The 19,497-nt window shown below is 39.1% G+C and overlaps 1 protein-coding gene across 1 annotated transcript; it reads right to left on the reverse strand.

The window, feature by feature from the left end:
• Window positions 1-849: 849 nt before the first annotated feature.
• Window positions 850-17,125, reverse strand: NOTUM (notum, palmitoleoyl-protein carboxylesterase; the record flags this gene model as incomplete). The annotated part of the gene is given in 12 exon segments (XM_081938473.1): window positions 850-2,059; window positions 3,462-3,509; window positions 4,021-4,168; window positions 4,707-4,807; window positions 5,676-5,867; window positions 6,793-6,895; window positions 9,185-9,243; window positions 10,627-10,687; window positions 12,890-12,985; window positions 15,349-15,401; window positions 16,388-16,743; window positions 16,745-17,125. Coding segments are annotated over 12 exon segments (1,905 nt in total). The 3' UTR covers window positions 850-1,752.
• Window positions 17,126-19,497: the final 2,372 nt, after the last annotated feature.

Consider the following 19,497-nt stretch of genomic DNA (forward strand, 5'->3'; position numbering starts at 1 on the left):
ATGTAATTGTGGCATTTGTACGATTACCCAATCATACCTGACTTCATTTCAGTATCATGGTTTGCATGGATGCTATTGCTTGTAGCTTTAATGCAGTGTTTCTCAAACTTGGCGACTTTAAGTCCTGTGGACTTCAACTCCCAGAATCCCCCAGCCAGCTATGCTGGCTGGGGAATTCTGGGAGTTGAAGTCCACAGGACTTAAAATCGCCAAGTTTGAGAAACACTGCTTTAATGTAACATTGAAGCACATAACACCATCTGTTATTGCATTTACATTTAACACAAGTGTATAATTTGGATTGTCTTATTTGAGAACTAAAATGTCCTGGACCAGCTGGACAACAGGAGTGAGTGTATAATTCAACAATCAGATAGTCCCAGATTAGGAAAAATTGTTATGTCAACTGCTGCTGCCCAAGACTAACACAAGAAGGGCCAAATAACTATTGCCTCAACAGCAGTGGGGGGGATAGAATTTATGTTTATTCTTCTCTGTTCTCTGCCAGCCTTCCGACAAGAAAGTCAATGGTAAAGCCATCAGGAAGTCGAAAATGGCAATCACGTGTTTACAGGATACTGTGACTTGCACAAGATTCCCTATTGATGGCAACTGTGACTGTCTCACAACTGTTATTGTAAACTGGTGTAGTCATATGGCATCATGCTTTATAATGATATCACCGAGGGATGAAGTTGCTAGCCCCAATTATTGTTGTTAAGTGAGGACTACCTGCATACATACCCAATTTAAATCAGCATCCTATTGTTTGTGGCCCTTTCTTCTCTCCCTCAAATTTGTGCATTTCCTATAATGAAAAGATGGATAAAGGTGCAAACATCATATAGATTAAATTGGAAAAAAGCTCTCTCTTGAATCTTTCACTTATAATTTCTACAAATGAACATAGTACAAAGGGAGTCATAAGGATTTAATAATAATAATAATATAATATAATAATAATAATAATATAATAATATTATAATAATGCCAATGCTGACCCTTGCCCTCTCCCATACATACATGTTCACAAGGAAAACCTTTCCAAGAACGTATTTACAACTTTACAACATGGGAGCATATCTTGGATCAGCCCTTATAAATAGCATTTACATATTAAAATAAATATTTTCACATTGCCAAAATAGCATAAGCCGTTTTCTTCATTATTTAAAAAATATGTTACAAAACAATATCATTAATTTTAGATTTCTTGCTTATTTCTTTTAAGAGTCAAGTAATAAAACCATTTCATAAAACAATGCAAAAGTAAATTGAATACACGGTAGATCCATTTGTAGCCGCTGTGCTTTGTTTGTACAGTATCTTACATGGAGAGCTGCTGGCTCCAGGAAGTCCTCGTGGTCATATCTTCACTTCTGATGGGAGAATAATTCAATGCTCCCACCCATCTCCAAAGTCACTCTATGGCCTAGAAATGCCTTGGAAATGATAAAATGCACGAAGGCCCCTATGGGTTCTTGAGGCTGGAGTTTCTAGGCACCCGTTATTTCCTGTAGATTGTCCTTGTGAACAGAGGTACTTGCTTGGCAGTAATGTGGAGGTAATGCTTCATTTAAGTGGGTAGATGAGATTCTGTCCATTTGATCCTGATAGACTAATTGTGCAAGAGCTATGTGCGTCAGTCCGGCTACTTGTCTCTGTAGATGTTTATGTGCTGTACGTGAGCAAAGAAGGCAGAAAGTTTGGGTGTCTAAAGAGTCAAGCCGTTGTCGTTAAGAGAATGCACTTCTAGCTTGCACTGCTCAGCATCCCTAGAAGTTTACTGGGCTCCAACCCTTGCTGCTGGGCCATCTTCTGCACATCAAAACCCATATGCATGAGAAATTGGATCACATTCATCTCTTGGCCGGTGTATTGGTCCCGGATGGTAGGGCATGATGGGTTACAATGTGGCCACGGGCAGCTGTCAATCAGATGGACCGGGCAGCCTTTTAATGGGGCTTTCCCATTCTTATTGCTGTCATGTAGACTGCGATCCCAGCAGTGCAGAGCTCGGGGCAAAGAGGTCCCTTTCACTTGGATGTCTGTCCAATGACTGAAAAAGCAACCCATACAGATGAAAGCGTGTGACAATTTGCATGTTTCTTATAGGTGACTAATCACAGGGTAGGCATAACTCCAAGAGAGCCCGCTGACATTAGAACTTTCACTTCTAAACACTCATGGGGGTCATATGAGGGAGCAACCAAAGAAAAGAGCTGCCAAGATTCGATCTATCGGAAACATACTGGACAATGTATGAGAATCAAAGCAATGCAGAATCAATTTAGACAGGTTACTAGAAATTCCGAAAAATGGATGATCTGCTTTGTATATATCATTTATATGCTCAAATTATAGTTTTCTAACATTCTAGAAAGTCAGCAGCATTCCAGAGAAGGAGAGGCAGAAATTCGGTTTCTGGATTTTACTTTTTGCTCTCTTTTCCCAAGACAGCTCAAGATCCACTGATATTTTATTATAAAACAGTTACTCAGGGTAGACATCGAATTGCAGGATGCAAAAAAAGGGAGCCTTCTGAAACCAGTCATTTATTCTCAGTATCAAAACTGTATTTAGTCTTTTCAGAGAAAAAGATCAATCCTGTCCACCCCACTTTTTCTTCTTTTTTTAGCAGCCTGATTAAAAGGCGTTGGGTAATTTATGTCACCTCTGCTAATCATAAATGCTTATAAATGTAAATTACCCAGAAATCTACAAACATACTGCAGATTTTAATTTCTTTTCTGCTCACTGCTGATTTAGCCAGTCTTTCTTAATAAATAATTATTGAATGTCTTTTATTCGATAGTGAAAGGAGCCCTGAAGGATTAGAGCATACACAGAGTGTAACCTAATTCAGCTTTTGTTAAATTGCTGTTCAGAGAAGCTCCATTGTAACCTAACGTGCCAACTTCAGAGATAAAACTTCTAGGCAAATTGCCAAGCTTAGCAAAGTAACTACTTGTGAAAAGTTTTTTTAAAAAATGAAATAACCTTGCTTGCAACTTGAAATGCGTGTTCAGCATTCCCTAACAAAGCTCTGTCTTATATGCCAGAAAATGTATTTCTTTCCTCTTCTAAAGTCTATTGTTTTCAGTGCACAGAGAAAAATCATGAGGTTTGTGTAACATGAAATAATGTTTCTAGCACTATGACGATCTGTACAAGCTGTGCAAAGACTATAAGAAATTTGACAAAAAGTTTTTTTTTTCCATGACTGGATAGTGAGGCTCGCGCCTGTTTTTTTCTCTCCCTCTATGCCTGCTCTGTTAAGGTGGGAGACAAAAATGCCGTCAAGTCTTTTTGCTTTCTGCAGAAAATAAAAATGGATTATCAGTAGCCTCGTGTTCAGAGTTTCATTGGAATTATCAGATTCTGAGCTGAATTCAAAAACCTTACAATAGAGAAGAAGTAAGAAAACAGGAAAGGTGCATCTTTCCACTCTACGTACTTACTTGCGTGTTATGATCTCATGAGACAAACAAGCTGGAGCAAAGCTGGCTCTGAATCAGAAGAGGGAAAAGTCATAAAATCAGTGTGATAGAAAAAGAAACATTTTGGTATGTCTTTTTTAACAACTTTGAGTTTTTTCATAGTAGAATTTAGGCATCTTGCTGCAATAAAGATACCTATATAAGTTTCTAGGTGGAGGAAGCTTAGATCTCAGACCTAAATTGCTTTGAAGCACTATTCTTAACATACCATACAGTAGCTAAGACATCACAGATTTAATTTCATTATCTCTTATGACTGGGTATTATGAATACTTCTGTCATGAGAAAGCAACTGAGTCATATGACAGCAATATAAAGCCACTATCCTTATCTTAATTTTCACAGAGTAAAAGGCCTGAGATGCACTGCTGACTCCCACTAACAGCAATACAAACAAATAAGTTTAACCATACAAATCTAGTGTTTAATAATGTGACATATCACTGAAAGATAAAATTCTTAGATTCCAGGAAAGGAAATTTCCTTAAACGGAAATTTAAAAACATGAAACAAAACTAACGTCACATCCTTGAGAGTATTCCTCAATTCACGGCCCAGATTTTGGATATAAAGCCACTGTCCTTCCTGTACAGGCTGGCCAGTCAAATGTACATTGTCCACAGTGAGTTGAGCTTCATCAAACAGCCACTGCACCACAAAAACCGGACCTACACAAAGAGGAATTTAGTACCAATGACGTTATCAATAGGGCTATAAACTTACTGGCTTAAGTCATAAACTAAGTAAGGAAGAATGGATTAGATTTCTTAGTATGTGGAAATTTTAGAAAGAGAAACAAAAAATTAAGGATGAATTTTGGTATATTCTGTTATGTCATGTAACATTTTCTTGTGCATTTACTGTTAAAACCATTTTTATCTAATCACATGGTAGTCTTTATTTTCTAAATTGTAGATGTTTCTTGAAAATTATTCCACACTTTCTTCAGTAATTAAAACAGTCTTGCATCCCCCAAATGCATCCTATATATACTGAAGTATTAAAGTAATATATTTATTTATATTCAACAAATAAATTAAAAGTGTAAAAATCACATAATTAGCTAAATCAAAACATTTTACCTGGCTGACAATACTAGCAAGGCTTAATAATAACCACTTAGTATTAATTATACAGATAAGGAGAATTTGTCTAAAATGCATTTCAGATGTCACTCAGCAACAGGCCTTTTACTGGCACACTTACATTGGAGAGTAGGATAAATTTTATAGCCAAAGAAACAATTCCATTCTTCTCCTTCTCTAAACTGCATTTTGCAGCGTTCAGGAACAAGTCCATGCCAATATCTAAGTGTTTAAAAAAAATTAGCTGGAGTTAATTATTCAAATTCATTCTACTAGAAATAGTTAATAACTATGCTGTATAGAATATCTGGGATTGAGAGGCAAGAGCATGTAAATCATGAGGGGTCCTTGGTGCTCTCTGAGCTCGCTTGTCTTCTTGCAGACGTTTCATTACCCAAACTAGGTAACGTTATCAGTGCTAATGCTAGTCCTAGCACTGTTGATATTGCCTACTTTGAGTAATGAAGTGTCTGCAAGAAAACAAGCAAGCTCCGAGAGCACCAAGGACCCCTCACATGAAACCTGAGCTACAAATGTAAATTCCCAAAAACAGTGGACAGTAGAGGGCAGGCAAACCACACATTGAAAATGTCTATTTATATTTTAAAAGTTAAAAGGGTAAAGTTTTCCTCTGTACTGCTGAGTCTGACTCTAGGGGGCGGTGTTCATCTTTGCTTCCTAGCTGAGGGAGGCAGCAACCTCCAAAGACATGGGTTTGTGTGCTCATTGGGCTAGCTGGCATGACTATACACTGAAGACACATGGAACGCTGTTACCTTCCCACCAAAGTGGTAGCTATTTATCTACTCACATTTGCACGCTTTCGAACTTCTAGAATGGCAGGAGCTGGGGTGAGAAAAGGAGCTCACTCCATCATGTGGTGCTTGCTGGAATAAAGACACCTTCGGTTTCTCTGTCTATTGACAGATTACTAGAATGTCTACTATGTACTTTCTACACAGTCCCATTTCATGAATATTACTTAGCAATCTCTGAAGATTGTAGCTCATGTTAACTATCAAGGGAAAGTCTCACTGGATGTCTCACTCCAGTTTTAGATTTCCAGGAAAGATGTTAAAAACTTCAATACCTAATTCCTCTCCTGATGGCTTCTGTGGGGGCGCAGGTTATGGTATCAATGCAGTCTGTCCTACGATATTGTTTATTATCCAAGAACCAGCCAGAGTCTGCAAGGCCACGGACCTGAATCCCAGGATATCCCAGCTCTTCCAGCTGTTCAGCCACTCGATCCACATTCAAGAGGACTCCTGTTCCACCAGCGCTGCAATGACAAGTCAAGTCCTTTGAAGCAGAACTCCTCCATTTGGTTGCCTGAAGAGCCATGGCTTGTAAGCAAGGTCTACACGTCGCATCAATTAACGTTAATGAAATACCAAGTTTAATTGCTTATTCATTTATGTTCATTCCTTGGGCAATTTACAATGCATTAAAAACCACACGAATTTGGAATAAATTTAAAATGCAATAATTAAAATACATCAGATAAAGAGAAGTCGGGATAATTAGCAAATTTCTAAGAAGCTGTTAAAGAACTGATTAAACAATAGCTTTAACTGGAGAAAATAGAAATGCCTTTGGTTCTGAAAAGACAACCGAGTGGTCTTTACTGAGAAGGCATTCCAGAATGGATACTGAAAAAGCCCATTCCAGGAAGCAACTCACTGCACTGCTGCATAAGAATGATGTCACAACATTGTACAAATAGAAATTGCTATCATTTGTATGGTGATACAAGATCTGTGAGCTCATCATGGCTTCCACTGATTGCTTATCGTGGGAGGGCATTTGTAGAATGGCTTGAAAAATGATTTTATCATGCAAGAAAAAATGCAAGGAAATAGATTGTGTAGGTCGATTCCAGCACCTTAAAATTAAGTGGACAATTGTCAAAGGCAGGTTTTGAAGATTGTGCTCCACCTGTGTAACACTCTACCCCAAAAATCTCTCCTGGAGGTGATTGATATCATGTTCAGGTTAAAAAAAACCTATTTTGTTTAAGTGGGCATTTCAACAAGTACTGTTAGTCATTGTGGTTATTTATAGGTATCACTGAGTTGTATCTCTTACTTTAAAATGTTGCTTCTATTTAGGTCTTTTTCTATATTTACTTTTGAAATGTTTTAATAACATCCTTTTCCAACCCACACACAAGCATACTAGATGTGTTTTCATAAACAGACATATACCTGCTTCCTGCCAACAGCAACACCTTGGCATTTCCAAGGCCTTTCCCCAATAATTCCTTTACAACTTCTTGTATGATGAGAGCACCCATGAAGACAAATTCATCTGTAGGAGGAGAAAGGAGGGGAGACCAAAAACAATCATAGTAAGTAAAACTGGCTAACATTTTTTGCCATTCCTATTGAAGGTATGGAGTAATGAATATTGAAAAGTATACTTTTCATACCATAAATTTCCCATGAGCGTTCAGTGGAAAAGTAAGCGTAGCAAATATTGCAAGTCAGTTAGTTTCAGATCTAAATTATTTAATTTCTTTGTTGAGTGTGACAAATGGAATATTCTCCCCCTTTCATGTTCTTTAATGTTTAGGACTAGTTTTCTGAACATTTATTTGACCTCCCAAGTATATGTTTGATAAGCTGAGCAAAGAAAGAACAAAATTTTGAGAAAAGCTTCTTTAAAAAATAGCAGTGAGATGGACCTCTAGCCACAGCAGGGAATCTGAATTTCCTGTTTCAGGAAAGCAGAACTTGTAGCCCTTCAAATATTGCTAGACTTCAACTCGCAGCATCTCTCATCTGGGCCATGATAGCTTCAATAGCTGGGAGCTGACGTTCAACAGATCCAGAAGCTACAAGTTCCCCATCCAAACAATGGAAGAATAGAACAGAGGACAGAAAAAAGTAGCATTTGTGAGAAGGTCCTGTTGAGAAAGATTGTAGTATGCTTTGGCAATTGCTAGCCTCTGCTTCCACCTAATCTGCATCCAACTCCAGGAGATTTCTAATTTTCCCCCCTGCTAGAATACCTAGCACATGATCGCTGCTAACTGAGACCAAATTGGAAACTGGGACTGGATTCATAGAACATCTCAAACTATGATTTAGCAAACACCAACAACAACAACCTGCTCTTCCATACTGTGTAAAGTCTTCACAAACTACAGTGGCTAGATTCACAAATAACTCTATGCTGGAATGAAACCAGCTATATACTGACTGCAATATGTGAGCCAGGCTAATGTACTTTACATCTTTTCTACATTAATAAAATTAGTAGACCGAGGAAGAGAAATTCAGTTTCAATCAATTTCAAATGATGACCTTCCATTAACATAAAGGATAATGTCTTATGATGAAAGAGAAGTGCGTCCTAGAGAAGTAAGACCAAATCCTATTGTAGAAAGTAAAATAGAAATGCAAGTAGAGAAATTGTTCTTGAGGTGACATTAGCAAGGAAATAAAGACAGTCAGTAATGCTTGCTGTGGGTGTCTTTTCATTTTTTGCATGAAAAACAACAGAGGGGCTTGTCGTACCATACATCAATCTGCATTTAAGGCAACACTGAAGATGTCAGAAGTTCCTTAGTTGTTTTCCATACAAAAGGAAAACTGGGAAGATGGTCAATCCCAGTTTTCTGCACAATGTATGGAGTTCATGATCATAAAGTATTTGGCCACCGTGGTGCTCTCTCAAGAACAACTACCTGGGAAAATTTCCAAAATAAGGGTGCAAAGATGGGAACAATATTCCTAGTGTAATGTGAAGCAAACTCTTCCTTAAGGGAATTAAGGCAGTTAAATTTACTCATCCTCTCAATATTGGTAAACAGAAAGCTTCCACTATTACTGAGATCAACCCAATTCAAAAAATAACTGACTGAAATAAAATATTGTTTTTTTTCCTATTCAGCTTTTCCTTTTAGATTAGAAATCTTTCATTTAATTAGGTAGGATTGTGAAAACTAATATTCTTCATACAAGATCAATAGTAGTGATATCCAGGAATCTGGGGTGTCAGTTACTGACACCAAATGGAAGCTAGGCATCCTGAGGTGAATACAACATTTTGGAAAGAGAAATACAAAAGATCCATGTTTTATCTATTGAGTCAGTTATGTTAAAAAGTCCCAACTGCCCGAAGCTCTTCTTTAGTCAGCCAAGAGAGCAAATGTTTCTTTGTCACTTATGTCAACATCTTCCAGAGGGATGTTTCTGGCCACACAGTGCCTTCCCGTGCCATATCTGTGATAGATCTAAATGAGGATGGCCCTCAAGCGCATGCACAGATATCAAGAACTTTCTCGATTCCATTTGGAAGTCCTGGCACAATTTGGTCTTCCCTTATTTCAAGTTTAGCTAAATGAAACAGTTGCTTAGACCCCTGAGATGCAACCATTTGCTTCAGGCTGTTGCTCGGTTACTCCCATGTGGGGTTCTGAACCGTGACAAAGCAGGGCTTGCAAGCGGATGCATTATCTAGAGGATATTTATTATTTCTTCCTGCCCGCTGGCGAGAATCCTTTCTTCCTTTGCACAACTGTGGAGAATTCAGGCCAGATTCCCTTAATGCATAATGCCTGTTTGGCAGCAAGAGCCTGTCAGAAGCACTCACTTTTCTCAGTTTTGGCAGAGGCTCCACTCCAGACATCACTTGAGCAATATGGGATGAAACTGCAAGAGAACAGATGTCCTTGAGCACCAATATTCTTTTGATATGCATGGAGGGGTAAGACAAGAGTAAAAGTCCAGCAAATTAAACCCTAAGAGCGATAAGAGAAAATCGTTTAAGCTCGGCTCACTCAGATCTGATGGTACCAGCATTTTATACAACTGATATCCCAGGGCATGAAGCATCAAAGAAAAAATAATAATAAAATGAAAAATTATATAACACTTGGAGCTAAATGCCAGGGAGCTACAATTGGTCAAAGTTTAGTGCTTTTCCAATACATGTTTAATAATATTCTTATTCTTATTTTTATGGCAAGCATGGAAAATGTTCAGTAACTATAAAACTCTCATAGATCTGCATGGCAAATGCCACTGTTCTGGTTTTCTATTTCTATTTTCCCCTGTATTGTGCTCCATTGAAGCTATCAATACCATCTTAGTTGATAACTACACATTAATTAGTCTAGATGCTTTTTGAATTAGAAATTACTCTTGGTCAAAGAATGTCCCTGCTGTCTAAAAACAATGCCATGCAAGGAAAAAAAAATATCCCAATGAATAGAACAGCCATTCTAATTCTTATCAGCCATTCTAACAGCATTTAAGTACGTACAGACACTAGCTCCCAAGTGGGCTTTCAGATTAACAGCTATCCTCTGATATTTGCTTTTATTCCTCGGGTCTGCTGCTCTCCAATCATTCTAGCCAGAAGTTCTATTTACATGGGACTGATTCCTTTTTAAAAGGCTTAGTATGAATTTATTTGCTGGAGAAACTCTGGGTATGTTTTGCTAAGAACTAACACCAATTTGATGGCACATAATCAAAATACATTTCTTGGGTCAGTTATTACTATGATATAAAATATCTAAGACTACAGTTCATCAGGGGAGTGCAGACAGAGGACGAAATCCATCCTCTCTGGCTTCTTCATTATGGCCAAGCCATTCTGCATTAAAGACCTAGCAGTAGTGCTTCCAATACAGCCCTGCAGTAATGGAGGAGTACAAAGGCCTCAGGGTAATATTATTTTTGCCTTCCCACCTACCCACCTACATTACTTCTGCCTTGCTGTCAAGAATCAGGCAGAACTTCAAATCTGACCTTCAGGATTTTCCCTCACTGTTGTCTTTGGATTGTTCTCGAAGACTTTCTTAATGTACTAACAATCCATTCTGTTTCATCATTATTCTCATTTATTTTCATTTGCAATTTCTACTCCTGCTTTCTTTCTTTATAGGAACATTACAACTTGCAAACTCTGGTCCTTTGTTATTTCATATGCAGGCTAAGTTCTCCTTTCCCCTAGTTTACTATTCTTCTATCTCGTTTATTTTTGCTTGACTATTCCATTCAACTCCTACAGCTGTTTATTCTACTTACACCATATTTGCATTCCACCAGTGAGGATTTTCTTCTGGTTGTGATGACAAAATGCCTGTTCCTGTAGATGGAGAAAAATATACATACTAACACATAGAGAAAAATATCCTTCATGCAAAGAACACAGAACATTCAGCATTAATTCAATGACAGATGGTAAAAAAAAAACATTTGTAGGTATATATGCCAAAGCATCTGAAAGGATGCAATATTCACAATAAAAACCTTCAGACTAAGATAGGAAAATATTAGATTTAATACTTCATTTTTGTACTTCATGTATGCAAAAATAGAACCTATATCACTAATGTTTGAAATGTTTCTTCTTTTTGGTCTAAACAGATAAGCTTACATAGTGGAAAACCTAAACGCGTATATATACTTAAAATGTAAATTCAGCATGTTCATGGACCCTTATTCTCAGATATGTTTTGGATGGACTACAGACTGTAAAGGTTTTAGAAGTAAAGAACGCAGACTCATCTAAGCAATGGCACAAAGGAAAATTACAGTATTCTGAGTACTTTGAGCATAACTGATTATTAAGCTAGGCATTACATTGCTAACACTGGGAAGAAGTATTGGTGAGCCAGCAAAAGTTAACCAATCTCCATTTCTGAACCAGAGCTTTGTTCTATGATAACTTAAACATGCCATAAAAGGACAGCCAATAATCTCTTGGGGATCTGCCCACAAAGAAGTGCCTTCTCCAACTTCCATGAACATCAGTGTAGGTACTGGAGCCATAGAGGCTGTGCAGTCCTGAAGAGATCTGTAATAAAATCTATTTATTAGGCCTGTCTGCATATCTTAAAAGGCATCTCTTTTTTAAACAGTTCATTACAAATCCCTATAATTAATGAAAGAGGAAAAAGAGGGTATTAATGCTGCCCACTTTGCTGGAAATGCAAACAGAGAAATGTTTACTATGTGGTGGACTATCTTCCCTCTGAGTCAATGTCATTACAAAATCAACGTATCCACCACGCTGAAACTTTTTAAAGTAACTTTTTGTTTTATTAATATCATCTGGACAGATACAGATTTCAGCCAAAAAATAATAATTTCGTTTTTCCAAACTGTCCTTCGGATCCTCAGATAATATGTCCAGTGCAGGCTGAGGATAAGGTGAGCTTTGTGTTATCCCAACATCTTTACCCAGCACCAAGTAGAGAAAATGATGCAAACAATGAACTGTTCTTCTAGATATAGGTATAGGTATACCTCATTTTCATGCCACTTTTCCATCTAGATGTTCTCAAAATGTATAGAGGAGTATAATAAGAGAAATACATAGCCAAATATCACCACAAATAAAAAGCAATTTTGTATGCGGATATTTCATTTAGGGGTATAATCTAAAATGGATTATGACTATCTATGAAGAGGTGGGGATTGAAAGAAATTGATCTTTTATTTTATCTAAAAGCCCTGTTGCTTCATACCAATATTGGCAAAAGGGTAATTAGATCCCTTTTCCCCTCTTACTTCACTTCTGTAACCCACATTCAGGAATCTGCATGTGGTGTAGCAGGAGAGGGGATACATTTGTCTAGTTATTACTCTCTCTCCTTCCAGAGCTAATTAGATATGAGATTAATATTGCTCTCTAACATTAAAAAAAAATTCAGATTAAGCCCTTCTTGCAGCAGAAATGTCAAAACGTGATTGTGTAATCTAAGATTGTCATTTCTATTCCATACCATTCTGGAGGACAGATCATAGATTTAAGTTATGGAGGGGGGCAGCTTCTGATTGAAAAAAATAACAACAGTGGAACCAATTACAATGGTCAATGGAACCAATTAATCAGAGAGGTGGTGGGCTTCCTTTTATAACATGAGTTCCTACTAGCCATCTGTCAACAATATATCAGTTTGAATTACTACTCTAAGCAGAGATTTAATAACTGCAATGGCTCTAGGATTCTACTCAAATATTTCTTGTTCTCTTAAATTTATAGAAGAAGATCCGCTTTGCAAAGAATGAAAAGGAGATTTTGCATTGGAGGCCTCTTTCTATTAAAATTCAAAATAATTACATGCATTATTTTGATTCTGGTGTTACCTGTTTTTTTTTAAAAAAAAACCTCTGTGTAAATGCTAAGTGAATAAACCAAGCGTTATTTATTCTACATAAATAATAGAATATTACTAAAGATAAGCATAAATGTGCATTCAGAATTATGCATTTATGGAGACAGCAGAAACAATATATAATTCACAATGTAAATCTCAGACTAATTGGAATAAAAAACATTTACCAGTTCTGGTAATGGGCCACTCCTTGGAACTCATTAATCTCCTCATTGTTTCATAACGAGAATTGCAATTCTCTCTGCTGAAGCAATACCAGCCTCCTGCATTCAATAACAACGATGATGATATTTCAGTAATTTTTCCCTGTATCAGTAATTCACGTAATTTTAAACTGTGATTGATGAAATAGATGCTTGGTGGAATTAAATTAGTCATAAAATTGTTTTATAACAAAGTAGATATTATTTTTCCTAGACAAATTTATAGATCTGATAGATATATTTTAAAAGCTACATTGAATCCCACATAAAATAATCATAGAATCTAATTTGATTGAAACCTTAAACTTGTCAAATTATGCAAACTTCCTTTTCAATAATCTGAACATAGCAATATTAACTTCCTATAAATATGAAAATATGTATTGAATAGGATAGGACTGTATTGTAGTCTACAATTTTTGCCATCTTTTTAACATCTACTGTAAAAGTACTGATCAGCCCATTGATTTCATTGGCAGATTGCTATCTTTTTTATAATACAGTATGTTCTGTCTTGAATTTCTTCTTTACAAACCATATTTGCATTCAGCTTTCAAAGTACGTTTCAAAGAATTAATCTCTATGCCATTGGTTTTTTCATATTACACCTTAATTCCCTTACCTGAAAGTGACTCAAGTGAAATAGGATTGCTTTATTATTTTCTGACTGAGCAATTAAATGCCAATAAAGATAGTTCTGCTCTTTACAGGGCACACAACACGCATATTCCTTAGGATAGAATCCATGGATGTAAATCTAATTACTTTCAGTAGGATTTACTCCCAGGTCATAACCATGAAAACTCTGCCTTTAATCCGTGTGTAATATATATATTACACACACACACATCTGTTTTTCCTTATTAGATTAAATTGTATGCATTGAGGGTTGAGATGAAAAACCGAAGGCTTCCTGTGTAGAAAATGCAGGATTTGGGACAAGATTCTTGAAATTAGAATAGAACTACTTGACATCTCTAGTTTATCATATCTTGTTTATCTGAATAGCAAAAAAAATCACAATAGTAATCCTTAGGCAAAAGTTGATCATTTCTTCCAAAGTAGCATAATGTTGCTGTCCTAATTGTTTTTATCTGAAACAAAATTTTATTGAACTTAGTGGGACTTACTTCCAAACAGATGGTTTAAGATCAAAATAGAAACAGGTACTTTTCCAAAAGGAACTGGAGTTTCTTTTTTTTTCCCCTTTGAAAATGTTTTGCTTCTCATCTAAGTTTCTTTAATTCAGACTGGTGGGGAATGGAAGGATTTATAATCTTTGCAATCATCTAATCTTTTAGCAGTCTGAAGGTTGGTTGTTAGCCTCTCTGAGATTCGTTGAGGCCACTTGAGGGTTTATCTGTATGCTCAGATTCACCTGAATCAGTGTGCAAACGGGGGTGGAATCTTCTTGGGACTGCTGAAAGGACTGTGTTGTAGACAGAAGATAGGTGGTGTCCTACCCCTACCCCTCTATTGAGAGAGGGCTATTCAATTTTAATATAGATAGCCTCTTTGATCCCTCTTTGGAACCAGTGGTCCTTTCTGTCCAGAATGTGGACTTTGCTGTCTTCAAAGTGTGATCTTTGTCTTTCAGATGCAGATGGACTTCTTAATCCTGTCCTGATGGGTTTGTTCTCCTGTGTTGTGCTATGTGTTTGTGAAATGTTTCTTTTGTTTCCTTAATGTACAGATCTGCACATGTCTCGCTGTAATCCCCTTCATAAACCACATTGCTCAATTTGTGTCAGGATGTTTTATTTTGGGGGCGGACAAGCTTCAGTCCCAAGAAGGGTCCACCTTCCATTTTCCACCATTCAGTTAGAACTGAAGAAGAGTCTTGGATGAGAAGAAAAACGCTTTCAAGGAAAAAAATCCAGAAAGTCAATTGCCTTTTGCAAAAGCACCTATGGGACAACCATGACCTGGATGATTGAAAATCCCCATAGACATCAAATTAGAAAATTAAAGTACAAGCAAACAGAAGAAATGGATTGATTGACGAAGGCAACAACAGTCTTATGTACCATCCTTCTACCTTCTGGTGCCCTTCAGACGTTGTGTTGCTGAGTGGTGATTTCGGAAATTGTACTCAGTGTGTATGAAGTGCACCAGGTTAGAAAACCTAACTCAGCAAAATTTATTCCTATATGTAGCTCTGATTAGAATTATTAGACTAATTAGACTGTCGTAAGTTTTGCTAGACATAGGGACATGTGCAACAATGGCGGTGAAGATGAAAGGATAAAGACATTGGCTGCAAAGAAAGCAGGCAGTACATATTAATATTCCTTGCAAAGCTTTGAAGAAAGCAGCTGGGATGTTACTTTGTCATCTCTTAATTTTTTTTAACCTAAAGAGTCTGAAATCATTGAACTTTGCTTTAAAACTCAAAATAAAATTAAAGAAAAACTCAATCTCACCTTCCAAGAATAGAAGCCACCTTCTGCTGCCTTTTGATTCCTTGAGGTAGTAGCTGAAATAAAAACAAATAGAAGGCAGCGTGAACTTAATTAGGGAGACTGGCTCGCTTGACCACAAACCCTTTGATACACCAACTCATTATAATATCAAGAGAGTTACATAAAATACTTGGTTAAAGAACAAGAGAAAGAAACAGGATGGCTGTCAGAAGAGCTCCAAACAGAATCTGATCAAAGGACCTTCTCAGGGACTCTGAGCCAGGCTGAGCTGGCTTTCATCTTGCTCCAAACTAAATGCATTAAACAAATTCCTAGCATTCCTAAGTATTTCCAGGCAGGAAAGAGTTATTCCACCTGTTACTGACTGTGCTCTTAGTAACAGCCACATGGTGGAAGCAAAGCTTAAACACTAAAGATGGATTGTTTCAGCACTTTTGAAGTTCTAAGTATTAATAGTAAACAGCTCTGTGTGCTCTCTGAAGCATCTCTATACTTCTTGGGGGTGGTGATGGAAATGATGCTTTATGAAAAAAAGGGACTAGACATACATGAAGCACACACAGGCAAAGTCTACACATGCTTGCTTAGAAAATTCACTAAGTTCTGATCCAGAGCTAAGCTCCTTCTAAAAAGATGGAGAATTGCATTTTTATTAGAACCCAGAGAAACTTTCTCCATCTTTTCAATACATTCTGCAAACTTCTGCTCTTTTGCAGTAGAGTAAATTTATCTAATGCAGGTTCAGTTATCAATATCTCAGAAATCTAGAAGACAATTTCTCTTTCCTCCCTACTTTTGAGGATTTTCGTCTGCCTTCGGTTAAAGATTTGTGAATCAAGGCACCTCCAAGGAGTATCGCTTTGAATTCCAGATACTTCAGATAAGACAAATAAATAGGTACACGAAGCAAAGCCCACGAAGAAGCATTTCATGAAAAGTTCTCTTTTCCCCCCCTACCGGGCACAGGCTCCAGAGAGATGGGCAATTTGAATGAAACAGAAAGAGACGGAGGCGCAGGGAGTTTGGCATCTACACTCACCCGGCGGGACTGCCGTCGTTGCAGGTGACCGAGCTGTTCAGCAGCATGTGAAGCCTCAGCTTCTGGTGCAGATTCTGCGCGGAGCAAGGGTACAGCGACTGCGCCAGGTTCTTGATCTGAGCCATGAAACTATCCATGTTCCCCTCCACGGCGGTAAAGTCCAACGGGAAGCTCTCCACCGGCTGCCCAGCCGCTTCGCTCCGCTCTCGGGCCGCCGCCGCCGCGGGTTGCTGCTGCGGTCCGCGCCGCCTCCAGCTCTTCCTGCCCTCTCCGCCCGGACCCCAATGCAGGAGCCCTAAGAACAGCAACATCTGCACCGTCCCTCCACCCATCGCGACGACGCCGAGCCACCTGCTGCGGAGGCAAGAGAGGACCGGGTAAGCGCCACCGGCTAGCTAGCTCCACGGGGGCAGAGCTGGGACTAGGGCTCGGTCGCCTGGCCTCGGGCGGCGGGATGCTCCTTCTGCCCCTGGTGGCCAAAGGCACTTGGCGGGCTGGGGGGCTTCGGCCTCTGTGCCTGCTCCGTGCCTTGCCTTGCCTTGCCTTGCCTCGCCAAGGGTCTGGCAGCGGCGGCCCCGTCTGGCTCGCTCCAATGAGCTGCGAGCAAAGCAGCGTCTGGGCGTAGTTAGAGGCAGCCGGTGCCTGGTGCTCGCGCTGTCCGGGTTCTGCGGCGGGGCTGGAGGGCGCTGGGCTTTTCTTGGCGCACGGACTCGCCGCCTCGTCCCAAACCACAAGCATGACAAGAGGGGCCAGGAGTCACGGGAAGCCCACCGGGGGCGCCGCCAGCCTGGGCGTCGCATGGGGAGGCAGCGGCCAGAGAGCCCCCGCCTCCCCGTCGCTGGAAAAGGAAGAGAAGGGGAGGAGGAGTCCGGGGGGAGGGGGAGATTTCCCCTTTCATGCCCCCGCCAACAGACGTCGCTCTGCCGTCCGTCCTCTGGTCTCCTCTTTTCCCGTCCCGTCTGTCGAGGCGTTCAGGGAGGCCACAGCACCTTCGGAACTTCCCGCCCAAACTCAGGGCGAAGCTCCTAGCGGGAAAAGCGGCCGCGGCACTTTGAATTCTCCCGGTTTCCCGCCGGGACTCGCAGCCCAACTGGGAGGCGGATGCCGGTGAACAGCCGCCTTCCACTCGTTCGCAACCGGAGCTCGGGGTGGGAGTGGGGGTCGCTTCGATGAAAGACCAGCCGCCGCCTTCGGCGCCTCGGTTATGAGCTTCAAGGATCGGCGACTGCAACCCGCCTCCTCTTCCAGACGCGCCTGAACGTCTTGCTCCTTCTCGCCAGTGCTTCGAGTCCCTTCCCCTGCCCCGCTGCGGGATGCCCTCAACCACGTAGGCAGCGCCAGGCAGCCTCTTCGGCGCTCGCGTGTGTGCAGTATTGGTGAGGAGCAGCGGCGGTTCTCTCGAGCCCAAGTTCTCTTTGGGGAAAAGGCAGGAGGATCTGCGGATGTCCCGCTGCCTTCGGTTCTGTCTGCTTTCATCCTTTTCTTCCCCACCATCCGGTCGTGAGAAACATCCAGGGCAGAACCCGACCCATTCATGTTTCACGATAGCTACCATTAGGTTTACCATATCCGGGCTGCAGGATTCTCGATGACCCCTAGATGGCGGTAAGGAGCTAGAGAGAATAGAATAGAATAGAATAGAATAGAATAGAATAGAATAGAATAGAATAGAATAGAATACCTTATTGGCCAAGTGTGATTGGACACACAAGGAATTTGTCTTTGGGGCATATGCTCTCGGTGTACATAAAAAGACGAGATACATTCATCAAGAATCATAAGGTACAACAATTAATGATAGTCATAGGGTAGAAATAAGCAACCAGGAAACAATATCAATATAAATTGTAAGGATAGAAGCAACAAAGTTACAGTCATGCAGTCAATACTACTACTACCACCATCAGCTCTAGCTGACCAGCCAGATGACTTTTGCCAATCAGTAAATAAAATGTGGGACAAGACACTCTATTCATTTATTCTCAAGACACATCAGACATATCATGATCTCCTAAACTCTGCTGTTACCTAGCCTGATAACGAAACGTTCAGAAACCAACTCACAAGCTCAGAGAACAAACTTTCACCCTCACATATCAAGAGAGATAATAGCTAAATATCATATCTAGACGAGCTGCCTGGGCGGATGGATCCCCATGGAAGTAGGATCTTTCTTCTAGATAATGTAAAACAATTATTCTGACTTATTTGGAACCATGGCAAAGAATGCCAGCGGCACGAGGAGATCAGTGCTCCTCACCAGTGTCCTAAATTCAAAAGTGGAGCTGTTTGAATACTGGATGTTTATGTAGAGCTGACCTTAGCGACAGGTTGGTTGAAACTATCTGTAAAGTAGATCTCTGAGTGTTTTTGTCTTATTTCTGAGACTGTTGCCTAAGGATAGGCACTGTAGTTCATTTAAGGATATGGTTTTAGACTATAACTATTTGATGAAATAATTGATACATTTGCATATTAATAAAACCAATGTTTTCAAAAAAAGCAGCTTCTTTGTTTTTAGATTATGCATACTGTAATTGTTTCTTACCAGAGATATTTTTGGGGAAGATACCTTTGTGGAAAAGAAGGATAATCCCATTTTTAAAATTAGATTTTCACATAACATGAATATATAGTATTAGTTAAGTTTTTATATAAAATCACATACACATTTATATATAAAATCTTATGTAGCATTTACATAGACGATCTGATTAACTATCCTGAAGCATTGATTATGAATACATTAAAACAATAGATTAATCTGATTAGCAGCTAAACATAGTTCTTCCAATATTTAGTGAACATTTTTAGTAAAAAATGAATAGCAAAATTTTAAGTATACAGGATTCTAAAGATAAATGAACCCAATAATGTCTTCATATGATGGTTTTAGCCAAACAGGAAGTTTATTTGTTGTTTTGAGATACCATAAAGTTAATAGGGGGAATTATAGAATATTTTGTGCTATAACATTGAAGGGTAGTTGTTGGATGCAATAACTAAAAAATAATGGAAATAAAGCATACATGAGAATAAATGGAATGCTTAGCAAATGGTTCAAGGATGTGTAAGCAGGTTGTAGATTTAGAAAGTAAATGTACAAGCAA

This window comes from Natrix helvetica (assembly GCF_964273705.1).
Source record: "Natrix helvetica genome assembly, chromosome: 1".
Classification (NCBI taxonomy): domain Eukaryota; kingdom Metazoa; phylum Chordata; class Lepidosauria; order Squamata; family Natricidae; genus Natrix; species Natrix helvetica.